The sequence below is a fragment of the Suillus plorans genome, assembly GCF_016647745.1.
Source record: "Suillus plorans strain S12 chromosome Unknown HD556scaffold_65, whole genome shotgun sequence".
NCBI classification, from domain to species: Eukaryota; Fungi; Basidiomycota; class Agaricomycetes; order Boletales; family Suillaceae; genus Suillus; species Suillus plorans.
Window position 1 is genome coordinate 106,674 of NW_024537449.1, and position 12,464 is coordinate 119,137.

The 12,464-nt window shown below is 47.8% G+C and overlaps 2 protein-coding genes across 2 annotated transcripts; both read right to left on the reverse strand.

Moving 5' to 3' along the window:
• Positions 1-235: 235 nt before the first annotated feature.
• Positions 236-2,722, reverse strand: HD556DRAFT_1447584 (cytochrome P450; the record flags this gene model as incomplete). Its single annotated transcript, XM_041307301.1, has 13 exons — positions 236-435; positions 496-524; positions 585-617; positions 678-986; positions 1,052-1,309; positions 1,361-1,427; positions 1,478-1,746; positions 1,802-1,940; positions 1,994-2,131; positions 2,193-2,236; positions 2,286-2,374; positions 2,440-2,534; positions 2,608-2,722. The coding sequence occupies 13 exons, from the start codon at positions 2,720-2,722 to the stop codon at positions 236-238; spliced, it is 1,785 nt and encodes a 594-aa protein (XP_041155918.1).
• A 6,632-nt stretch (positions 2,723-9,354) lies between these two features.
• HD556DRAFT_1401739 (uncharacterized protein) lies at positions 9,355-11,766 on the reverse strand. The gene is made up of 5 exons (XM_041303837.1): positions 11,671-11,766; positions 11,533-11,609; positions 11,139-11,474; positions 10,244-11,088; positions 9,355-10,185 (listed from the first exon to the last, which is right to left on the reverse strand). The coding sequence occupies exons 2-5, from the start codon at positions 11,582-11,584 to the stop codon at positions 9,760-9,762; spliced, it is 1,659 nt and encodes a 552-aa protein (XP_041155919.1). The 5' UTR covers positions 11,585-11,609; positions 11,671-11,766; the 3' UTR covers positions 9,355-9,759.
• Between the last annotated feature and the right edge of the window lie 698 nt (positions 11,767-12,464).

Sequence of the window (12,464 nt, forward strand, 5' to 3'; positions counted from 1 at the left end):
CTTGAAAACGGCTGCTTTTATTAACTGCCAAGGTCTCATGCTCTCTTGGACAGTTCTGAATCTCAGAACTGATCCTTTTGTTCATAGTCATTGTCCCGTGTCAAAAGCCGTCGAGACATGCTGTGCTTATTTTCAGCAGGAAATGAGGAAAAAGATAGTGCAAATGTAGTGTAAAATGTAGTGGAATAACCAATAAAAAGCAACGACCGAAAATCATCTCTTGTTCTATCATAGCCTACCACGCAAAATCATCAGTCCTCACCAGCCGCACATTCAGAGGCACCTGGGGCGTCACGCCATCCCCAGCAGGGGTTTTCACAACAGGGATATGAAACCCCTTGAACTTCCATTGTATCTCCTTCACGTGGCCTTGTGCATTCCGCTGCGTCGGGAGCGAGAAGTGCAGACGCAGCACAAGCGTTGCGAGGACTTGTTCTGGTGAGAGGGTTAGTTGTGATCGCAGATTGTCACCCATACACAAAGGTATGAACGTACTCATTTGCATTTCAGCGAATTTGAACCCACTAGGAATCGCAGATTGTGGTGGTTAGTCAGAAGGACACCATGAGAAGAAAGGGACTGACATGCAGGAGCGGCTACCAGCGAGAAACGTCATCCTGTGTACGTATGCCCAATTATCAAACTCGGTAGGAACAGGAAGCATTGTTGGTACTCACATGTTGGAGTACACGCTAGGAAAATGCACACCATCCTTGACGCCTAGAACAGGCGTGGATCTCGGCGTGGATGTGACGTCTTCTCTACCGACTGGGGTGTCCATGTCTGGAGGAACAGCCAGAAGTGATGACAACCATCGCTCGGGTCGCCACTCATTTGCATCGGCACCCCACATCCCTTGATGGCGGTTCGCAGCAAGGATGGAAATAATTACTTGGGTCCCTTTCGGGATTGTGATAGTGGACGTGGACTCGCCAGACCGTGAGCGCACGGGGAAGTGTAAAGGAAGGGTGGTTGCTTTGGTCGCTCTGTATCGTATGCCGTGCACGAAGTGAGATGTTTGTGAGGATTAATAAGAGAAAAATGGACGTACGTTCGGACCATGAGTGGGAGGGATGGGTAGAGACGGAAAGTCTCCTTTACGATCCCGTCGAGGAAGGGGAGGCTCATGAGGACATCGTAGGGCAGTTCAGAAGATGGGATGTCACCGTCTTCCTGATATCTTGAGGACTTCATGGCATCACTGATTTCGCTCCTAAGTCTTGCCTGAACACAAGGGTGCTGTGCAAGTAAGTAGACACAGCGGGCAATCGCAGAAGTGGTCGTATCGACGCCAGCAAATATCATAACGCTGTAATGAGATCAGACGATGTTTATAACGCACGCATGATTAGAAACCTACTTCATTTGTCCCAACAGTTCAGCATCCGTGAGCCTTGTTACATTGGATGACGCGGTATTAGCTTTGACTATACATGCCTGAGTCATGATGCCCTGGATGTTGGTCCATGGAACTCACGCATGATGTCCATCATCGACAGTATTGAATCACCGTCTCTGCACAACATATCGGCCTCCATTGTCGCCTTTTTCTCTGCAAATACTTTTCGACTGACACAATCCATGGTCTCTATGATGCGGCGCATCTCCCGGATGTCTCTCATAAACTTTGTCGGGATCCAGGGCGCCGTGATCAGATCAAGGACTTTCCTTGCCCAGTATGGCGAGCAATAATGCGTGACGATTACCATGAATGGTCGTAGCAGGCAGAACTTTCCAATCAAGAATCTGCAGTGTATTATTATGATTCAAAAGAACAGGTGATTAAATCGAGCGGACATACCCGACCGACCGGACTGCTTCGGCGTATGCATCATCTTCTGCTGCTGAGAGGCTATTGGAGGAGTACCCAAGGACACCATTGCAAATGCTGTCGAGCGCGCAGCGGGAGAGCCATGGCAGGACGTCAATCTCGTTATGTGCTGCATCACAGGTATCAACTGAGGTTTTTCTAAAGTGTAAGAGTGATACGTACATCCATCAGTAGGAAGTTTAGCTGTGAGGGTGGATGCTAATCTGTCAGCAATATGATGTACGGTGGAGAGGACTCGTCGCATATTTGACGTTGAGAACACAGGGCTGATAAGCTTGCGTTGTCGGCGATGCTGCTCTCCTGGAGATAAGTACGTAGTGTGAAAAGAAGTATAATTGATCCTTGATAAAATGCGCCGCACCAGCGGTGGATATTAAGCCTTCGCCAAATACGAGTTTATTTGACCTTGATGCTCCAAGTCAATGCAGTACGAAAAAAGTAGCAGGGAACTAACACGATGAAGTCTTCGAGCTCTTCAAATATGTGCTGGTCTTTGACTACAATGTGATGCAATGCGCGTGGGTCGGACACATAGACAGTGTCCTAAAGAAATGAGCATTCGCAAGGACAACTCGGAGCACGCTGATGTACATCATGAACAGACTTACGCCATATGGCCCGTTGAGCCTCACCGCCCCACCATATTGCTCTGAAAGGTTCACACAATAGTCCATGCCACCTTCAAATAATTTGATGACGCCCCCTGTGTTGGAGGTCAAACGAGGAGACCGAATGATGATGAGTACGAGTTCAAGAACCTAGTGGCTAATTCGCACCATTGGGTCCATCGAGATCAATGCCATTTGGTCGTCGCAGTAGCGAAATGAGGGCTTTGTAGAGGACGAGAAAGAAGCTTCCGATTACGCAGAATTGGACCACTGGCAGCGGCATTGGAAGTTGACTGCGAACTATTTGGACAACTCAGGATGTGCCGGCTCTGTTGATATAATTATGATCAACTTCAGACTAGCCATTATAAGAATGTAATTACTAGTGAGGCTGGCATGTATGCACTGCTTAATGACCTCAAGAACAGCGGGGATCTTGACATATTATCCATCTCCGGTTAATTCGAGGGCGTGGCGAATAGGCTAACGGAAGTACCGTTACTCAACTGCTGTGGCAAAGATCAATTAATGTCATGAGTTGCACACCAGGTGACCACAGTGGCTGCGCGTTCGAAAAGGATAAATTTTAGAATCAAAGTTTCTTGACATTGAGTAGGCTGACCGTGACAATTCGCTGAAAACTCGAGGTTGCGTTCGTGATTGGATTGGTACTTACACTAGTAAGTTGGTGCCGAGGAAGTCTCGCGAAGAGGAGTGGAGTGACGAGTGTCTTCCGAAATACTTTACATAATTCGGCTCCCAAAAAGTCCGACATGTGGCGTATAACCTATAAGTGCAATGACAAGACCTCGAAAACCTCGTCAGCTTTATCCGAAGATAGATTTACATACATATACATTAGAAAGCCGGGAGCAAGCCCCCCGCACTCGAACAGGGCTATGTCCAACATAGGGTCTTCGACCCCAACGGACAATAAATTTTAAAAAAACCTCGTCAGCTGCAAAATAATTTGCCCGAGACGCTCAAAGTTGGCGGCGCTCAGGTCGCTCACGCCTACCGCCCACGCCTATGACCCCTTTGGTCTACCTAAAACGTAGCTTACATAATACGGATATGTACAAAACGAGATGGTGTTGTAAGCCAAGGGGGGTCGTAGGCGTGGGCGACCTGAGCGCCCCCAACTTTGAGCGTCCCTAATAATTAAATGATAGTGGTTAATCTTCTTGCTGGTCCAGAGAGTATCTCGCCTGGCGACGTTATTTCTGAATTTGCGGCTCTCAAAGAAGTCCAGAGCATAAGTTGAAGTGCTCGAGGGAAATGCTTTCGACTGAGGACTCTGACAAGTTTGATCGGATCAGGTCGACTCGGAGAAGGTTGTTTTGAATTACATAATGGCGAGGATGACGCGGACGTGAATATCTTATCATTAGGAATCTTAATGTTTGAGCCTAAAGTTTTACTGGTTCTGCCGGTTACACAGCCGGCAGAACTGACCCTTCGACAAGTAGGGTTCTGCACGGGTAACATAGTCACCGTGAACTATTAAGTTAATTCGGCTCCCCAAAGGTACGTGCGGCACGACTTATGAGCGCAATCGGACAAGACCTCGAAAACCTCGTCAGCTGCAAAACAATTCGCCTGACTTGCCCGAGTTACATATATAGTGTAGTTAACCCTTCTTGCCGGTTCAGAGACTCGGAGTATCTTGCCTGTAGTAGACGTTGTTGCTGAATTTGCGGCTCTCGAAGAGTTGAAGACTGATAACTCCAGAGCATTAACAAGTTGAAGTGCTCGAGGGAAATGGTTTTGACTTTGCCAAGTTTGATCAGGTCGAACAAGGAAACATACCAGACCACTCTAGATGAGGTCGAGGTTGTGCCATGATTACATCAATGGCGAATGAATCGATGACGGGCAACGTGGATGTTATCCTTGATATCGTACACATAATAGTCTAGCATCATGATAAGCATGGAGTTTTGCCGGTTCTTCCGGTTACACAATCGGCAGAACCGAGTACTGACCTTCGGCAAGTAGTCCCGTCCCTATATTATCTGAGTAGTAGGAACAGTGGCAGTGAATTGAACCTCTTAAATACGAACAACTCATTCTATGCTGTTAAATCTGGACATCAACATCAAATCGTAAACCGAGGCTTCTGAAAAAGCTGCACGGACTCAGATTGACATGGGAAGTCTCTCGTGCCCATGATATTGAAAGTTGGCTAGAGAACTGTCATAGCGATTTAGATGCTAAGGCTGAGCAATAGGATCGACATAAACATAAATCTGGTTTACACCAGGATCGTCTTGTAAACCTTTGGGATACAGTGCGCTCAGGCAAACAGTCATGGCAAAGGAAACAACGGTACCTTCTGAACGTCGACGAGTACCAAATTCTCCAGCTGGGACATTTGAGCACAACATGCACACAGGCTGTGTCTCAGCGACTCCGGGCTCATCTGTTGTTGCCATTCAGTTATGGCGCCCTTCTTATCATCCAATGATAATAAGATATGGATAGGACCATCCTAATCACTACGACCAGCTTTACCTTCGTAACCTCAGCGGCGCTGCTTGGCTTGGTTTGTATCGTTGCCACTCGCCGAAAGATATTCGAACTGACTGATTCAAGCGCTACGATCACGAAAAGGATTTGAAAAAACAGACATAATCTGATGCGTGAGATGGCGCAGAAGCGTTTTTAAAAGTATAAACACAATGAGATTGTTGACACACTCAACGGCACTTGCATGCACTCGTAGCATGTCATGTAAGCAGTCTTTCCGATCAGATGTCTGAACGCGAATGAAATGTGCCCGGGCGATAGTGGCATAATTGTCATGAATCACGTAAGGAAAGTTCTCTACGACGTGGAGCAGTAACGGATTGGTTGAAAAAGGTTGGCTGCACGGAAAGGAATGAACATGAAAGCTATAGTTGGACACAGCCAGATTCGAGAGCGGCGCTTTGTTTGAGAACATGCTCAAGTGTGTTGATGGGTAGCATGATATCGTCCCATAATGTCCGCAAAGTACTGTTAGATCCGTCCTCGACTCCGTCGGGTTCGTCCGAGTCGTGTATCAAAGAAAAGAAGAAGAAAAAGTGATCCTTGAGATTATTCAGATCTGTGAGAGTGACAGACGGCGAGGGAACATGATAGGGGTCTCCTGACCTCAGGACGATCATGGCACTGCGCGAGTGTTCACTGGCAATGAAGATGATGGCAGGGCCCTGGCGTGCTGCCGCTTGCAGGACTTCGTATGAAGGTGCGAGAACCCCCGAAGATCACGTATCTCAGCTACCGCAGCTTCCCATTGCCTTGCAAGTCTCCTATACTTGGTTGCTGCCCTGTCAGCAGCAGATCTGTCGGCGATGCTTTCAGAACTCTGGACAGTATTGGAAACGCACTTGCCCGTCTCTAAATAATTGTGTACCAGTAGCGGATTGGCTGACTTGAGGTCTTCGAATGGAGTCAAGAGGCTAGCGACCATTGTTCCAAGAGTTCCACTGCGTGTGGTAGATTGTCACAGCAGAGGGCACATGACGCTGCATCCACGGGGGGTGTTCTGGCGTAATGGAATGTAGCGGCAGCTTCGTGCTGTGAAATTGTTGATGATCGTGTTGCCAAATGAGCATCCAGAAACTGGAAAAATGTTGGAGGATGTTGTTCCGTTGCAACGGTCCAATTATACGCCTGACTGATGCGTTGTGAGGATCCTTGAATGGGTGACTTGATGATTCCGACGTTCTCTACAGTAAGTGACAAATCAGGAGGGTTAAGCGCTAGCTGCAGTCGTCGGGAAAAGTGTACTAGCCACGTGTGTACCTATCACTGGGACATCGGCACTCCGAACGGAGTTTAAACTCCGCTCGATGTTTCGAACGGCCATGTCAATGACAATCAATCCCGCCAACGCGCTCGCCGCCGCCTCACATCCGCATGTTCATGCTCCGCCTAAACGCTGCCCGCCACTCTCCTTGCCCAGCCTTGCCCGCCTATTTCCTTGCCCGCTCTTCCTTGGAACATTCATACTCCGCTTGGAGGTGCCGATGGGCCTGCCGTCGCCGATGTCCCATATTTTGTCTCTGACCGGCCATTTCAGATATGCCCTCCTGGCAGTAGTGATGACAGAGCCGCCGATGATACTTGGCAGAGACGGTCTCCTTGACATCTTCGTTCTCCCCAGTGTGCGTGAAACGAGAGCAGAGCACCGAACTCAATTTGAAAAGATTGACATGTGCTCTGGATGGTCAAACCGCTTTAACCGAAGGGAGTCGCGCATCCGCATTCAAATCCAGCTTGACGGTATTTGTGGCAACTACAACATACGATCTACATAATGTTCGCAAATGGTGTCAAACCCTTCGAAAACAATGTTCATCCTTGGAATCTGTCCGGCAAAGCATTACACAGTATGCAATGGTATAAATTTCGAAGAGGCACTGCTCCCATCTCAGCACACACTGAGCCCGAGTCTCTGCGGCTATAGCAAAGTTGCTACGCACAAAAGTCCCCGCACATTGCCGCTGCGCTCTTTGGCAAGTCCAAGCTCCTCAGTCACTTTCGTCACTTTTAGCGCTCACTCCCACATGACCGAACTCAGAAACCCAAAAGACCGATCAACTCTTCTCGTCGCGGCCTTTTTCACGTTGCCATTGCTGCAGTACGTGACACAGGTACAGATTTCCTTACTGTGATTCGGTGGTTTCTATCTAGGCATTGTTTGTTGCTCGACGGCCGGAACATGACGAATGCAGCAGCAATGCCAATCACAATCAAGCCCACCAATCGTCATCGCAAACTTAGCCTGCTGCTGCCTCGAGGTACACAGCATCACTACTCGTACCTGCCACGCCGAATCCAGCAGTCACTAGTCACGACCTCTCCCATTTTGGACTCATTTGGTGCTTTTCTCTGCCGTGCATCCCCTAATGCCAACGGCCATTAATGTTGCAGCATCGCTAAATACATACGATTTTTGTTGTGTATAGTTCTTTTTTTATCTCTTTGAATTGTTGGTGTCTTTTGCTAGTCCATCGATGTCCATCAATCACCATTCAAAGAGGTCTTTTCCATTTCCGCGACTTTCTCGCCCTCCGGTTGGTTTCAACGTTATGCTGTGAAGCAGCCTCGATTATGTTCTCAATCGGTGCTAGAAAAGCCTCTTCCAAGTGCAAATCCTGGTGCTGCACGAAGGATGTTTCCTCGTAGTCCGGTCACTCCGTCAATATCAATCCTGGGGTATTTGGCACTGACTGTAGGTTTGACTGAACTCACAACATCTAATAACAATGGTCAAGGATCACCCACTCTGAAGCCTACCCCCACTCGTGTCGCATCTACAACTTTGGAATCGGGTGTATGTTGTTCTCGTCAATCTCTAAATAATTTTGGGCTGATTTCACGCACAAGTTAAATATAGGCGCGCCAAAGAAGTGCCCGAGAACTGGATGGGGTGGTCAAAACAGTGAGTCACCAACTATCGTGCACCCTGAGACGCGTGCAGTTCTTTTATCTGTTGTTTTAGAGATCCGTATCATTTCTTTCCACAGTCATGGTCTCATTTCTAGCAATGTGGCAAGTGCGGTATGTATGTCTTGATGCAGTATTAGTTGACCGTACGAGAGTTTGTTGTTGAGGTTTACATCGTGCTAAGTAACCTACAGGTATTGGCACAGATATCGATGTTTTTGACGAACACCTTTATCTCCTGGTTAGCACGGACTTCAAGCTTTGCTTTCCTAGTAGCCATCAATGTCGACGCTTCGCTAAATGGCTCGGTTGACGATAGTGAATGCCAGAAAAATCGTGAACTTTCTTTCATTATGTGAAAAATTGTTTCTGACATTACATGTGGGCCAAGGTCTCAGTGCTTAAATCTCCCTCTATCACTGACAGCTCTGTTGTGACGAGCTGCGCGACGTACTGAGCTGCTTCATTCTTGTATGTATTCCCAAAATGCTATTATGATAAAGAAGGCGAAAATTATGAAACGTCGCCAGGATCGGACGTATCGCAGTCCATCATTCAGCAGTTCCTTCAAGGATAACTAAGGTTCGTTAACGTTCAGGAATCTGACCACGGAAGGGAACTGATTGTATACAACAGTGAACTCAAACCGTGTAACCACATACTGTTTTGTCGTTTCCATCAGACTGTTCCTGGTGTCTGGACCTTTGTTTTCTGCTCGATAGATAATCGATAAGGAGGATTCATCGTGGTATGTGGCGTTTTCCATGAGTATGCCGGCACTATGTCGGTTCGGAGCCTGCCGAAGAACACGTCTAGATATTGTCACTCTTGTGGCGTTCTACAATTTTAGCGTTTCTCTTCGAGGTCCGAGACTCCGAGTCGAACAAGTCTACAGCATCAATGGACTCGCACCTACACACGCAGACAAACTTCCATTTTTTTCTAATCCACTATCATATTTGATGCCACTGCATGATACCTGTTTCATCAATTTTGCATGGCATCACACCACATCACGCCCAGCCAGCGGCCCGACGGCAAGCGCCAAGCTAATTGCGGCTCAACATTCTCTCCGTAGCAAGGCAACAGTCTGACTTCAAAGCTTATCCGGTAAGAACTCACATGTTTGTAAAGATAGCTATCAAAGTTTGAACAAGCTCCTGGAAGAGGATGGTTTCCAAGGCGTACGTACCAGCACGGTAAAGACCGTTATCTGACCTTGGATTAAAATTTCTGTATGGTAGTCAGGGAGTGGAGACATGAAGTTTCATTGTCAAGGACGCCCTCAAATTAAAAGCCGGAGCTATACGTTGTGGCGTGATGGCATGTGATACATGTGGTTTATAGTTTGCTTCCGATTCCCTTGCTAAAAATAACGATTAAGATCCAGCCGTAAGAGCCCCACACTCCGTATGCGAACCCAGACTGAAGAAGAGGACTGACATGGACAGTCCAACGTTCATGGCTTTGAGGAAATAGGATCACCGTCACTAAGTTGCGGTTGTCAGGAGCTAAGTATGTGGCAGATCTTACGCCTCGAGACAGGTTGTACATTTTTCCCCAGGCAGATGCCAGGGCACATAACATTGACAGCAATACGTAACACATTACTAGTATCGTAGACACCACTTCAAAGCAAACAACACGCATAAATAAGACAATCGCATAGTACAAAACATCGGGATGAATGAAAGCATAAAGATAATAGTCAATACAAGGAGAAGATCATTTATGGAGAGGGTAAAACACATGCATAGGGTAAAATCATTCAAAGTCGAATCACTGGTACATTCCAGTTTCAGTTCCGCATTATCATAAAAAGTCTATAAAGGAGAAAGGTGGCGCACGAAGGGGTTATACATAAGTTCAGGGGAGGACTGGGCTTCAGAATCTGAAATCGTTGTAGTTGCTTTCGAACGTGTTATGGAGCTGGGGTGCATGACCAGCACGTATGGTATCATCGAGAGGGGACCATTCGTATATTGCCGGTGCGCTGGCGTATTGATTAACAAAAACCTGCGGCACAAAACCTTCTGGAGAGGTATCAAAAGATGCGCATTGACCATCTGACCACCCCTTGAGCGCAGAGTAAGAGGAATAACACTGGTTATCATATGAGATGGGGTAGTCAAGACCAGCAGAGATATTCTCGGGCTTTGTCGCAGTAAGTGCCGCCAGCGTTGGCGAAGGGAACGTATAATTCCCAAAGCTCACATCGACTGGCGACACGGAGGGACTGTGTCCGTATGACAGGGCAGGGCAGTCTGATAATGATCCAACGGGCGATTGAGCTCCGAGGAGATTGTATGGCTGCCAAAGATATAAAATTAGCACAGACAATGAAGAAGAGAAGTGCGACAGGACTCACGTCATTCCAACGTGCAGGAGAATCATCGCCTAGTCCTGACGGCAGAACAAGAGGCGACAGGTGACCCATAGAATCGCCGTACACGGCGACTGATGGATCTTCATATTGCTCTGAGGGAAAGACGGAAGGGGTACAAACGCTGGGAGGAGAACTTGCAGTATCGGAAAAGACATCAGTCAGGGAGCTATTGCCGCTGTGGCCTAGAACATCCGCGGGAGATGCGAAGCGCCTCGCAGGTGCGGACAGAGAACGCCTGAACATCGCAGTGAGAGGTACTTTGAATCGATCGTCATGTGGAGTCTTGCAGCGAGGTTGACTCGTGGCGAGATGATCGAGACCATCGGTGTTTACCTGTGTACCGAGACCGGGATCGTAGAGGTCTGGCAAGAATTGGACCGACTCCATCTGAAAGTGATTGGTGGTCGGGAAAGCTTCGCTCCAATTGCCTTGATCGCCTCCCTCATGATTGGGTTCACCTTGCAAGCCAACAGCACCTTTACCCACCTCAACTTCCTTACTAATTCCATTCTCCCAATTTCTAAGCGCACTTTCCAGTTCAGCGCCTGTCTTGCCTTCCACCAGAAGATCCGCAATCATCGAACACCTTTCATCTTTACTCTTATTTTTCTTCTTTGATTCGGCATTTCCGCGGCCTTTCTTGGTACTGGTGCTTCGTTTTCTGTTGGCTATTCCGGGACCATCCTTGACCTTGAGCTTCGCAAGCGCGTTAGCCCCAGGTCTAAAACGCCAGTCTGGATAGCGCTTTCTATGTTCTGCCTGGGCAACGAGTGCCTTGGCCTCCCAGACTTCTCTTTCCTCGCGAGGAAGAGTCTTCCAGTATTTGCCTATATGTAAATGCATTAGTAACGAATAGATCCGTTGACTACGGACAGACCAATAATCTTCGACAGGGTGCTATGATTCCCCTCCACCTTCTCCGGAACTTGTTGGCTCCGAATAAAGGATGATCTGAAGAGGATGAAAGCGTTGGGTGGGCGAGGGATGTAGGAAGCGTCCCGTTTCTTGCCATGAGAGACACGATCAGCGATTTGGGTTGTAGGACAGTCAGGCGAGTCTGTGAACTCGACAAGAGATGTGGACGTTGAGTGGTCCCATGCATTCTCGCAGAGAGCAGTGGGATCAGCGCTGAAAGCAGTAATGGGTGTCATATCAGTGAAAAACGTGTATGACATTGATGTGTTTGGATTGTCGACGAGTGGGGGCATCCCATCTGCATTCATTAACATGAGCATATGGACGGTTGAACATGACTGCAAAGGAAAACTCACCGTCATCTTCGACATCGTTAGGGTAAATATCATGTGCACGAATTGCAGGCATATCGCTAGTAAAGCTAATGATGGTGCTGAAAAAGGACAAAGAGTAAAGCTTTCTGATGAATTGTTAGTGGGAACTAAGAGACGGACCTAGAGCGTCTAGTACTTGCTGACAAGCACGCTGTCAGTGTGCTTTATTCCGGGATTGGCAAGAGATGCGAAGATGGGTGTTTTAATTGATTCTTGTTCCCACCTATAATTGTGTGACCAGCGTCCTGATAAACCATTCGCTAACCCCACGACTAACCGTGAACGCTCGACCTGCACACGCCGCCGACGCGGCCTTCTTATGCAAGACAGGGTACTGTTATCCACAAACCACGCAATTGAAGACATAAGCACTAACGTGAAGCCCTGATTTTATTATCAAAAAATTCTAGGACGAAATACAAACGAAATTTATAAGACCAAGACGTTAATTGGGTTCGAACTTTCCGTGTCGAGGAAGAGAGAACTTTAGCCGCATCAATTTAGTGAGGACACCGATCAGACACATGGCTCATGGTTAGCTCCGGTATTCTGTCAGCTGGCTTCAGTTGCAGCTCTCAAAAACTGCCTCGTGGCCCCTGCGAAAACAGTGGAAAAATGCGGCTTGCCTCACTGCATGCACGCACTGCAAGAATATTCAACCTTCCCTGCAGGCTTATTGGCAGTACTGCTCCAAAACCGGGCCGCCTGCTCTTACTCCCAACCCGGTCATGGAACCTGCATAATTCTTGCAATCATACGTGTTGGTGGACTCCCTGAGCTATCGCCTGGATCAGGCTGGATGCTCCTCCCTTTGGGGTTCTTTCGACTAGTCTTCTTCCGCTTGGCACGTTGGCATGGGAAATCCATATGGAAAGTACGCTGACTTCATCTTCTCTAGTTCGGAGAATTATTGA

What these genes read in the sequence shown, in the direction of transcription:
- HD556DRAFT_1401739 (XM_041303837.1), bottom strand. Translation starts at nt 11,584, where the DNA reads ATGCCTGCAATTCGTGCACATGATATTTACCCTAACGATGTCGAAGAT. An exon ending in CACCCTGTCGAAGATTATTG is followed by an intron (nt 11,089 to 11,138) that starts GTCTGTCCGTAG and finishes ATTTACATATAG; the next exon opens with GCAAATACTGGAAGACTCTT. An exon ending in CTCCTGCACGTTGGAATGAC is followed by an intron (nt 10,186 to 10,243) that starts GTGAGTCCTGTC and finishes TATCTTTGGCAG; the next exon opens with CCATACAATCTCCTCGGAGC.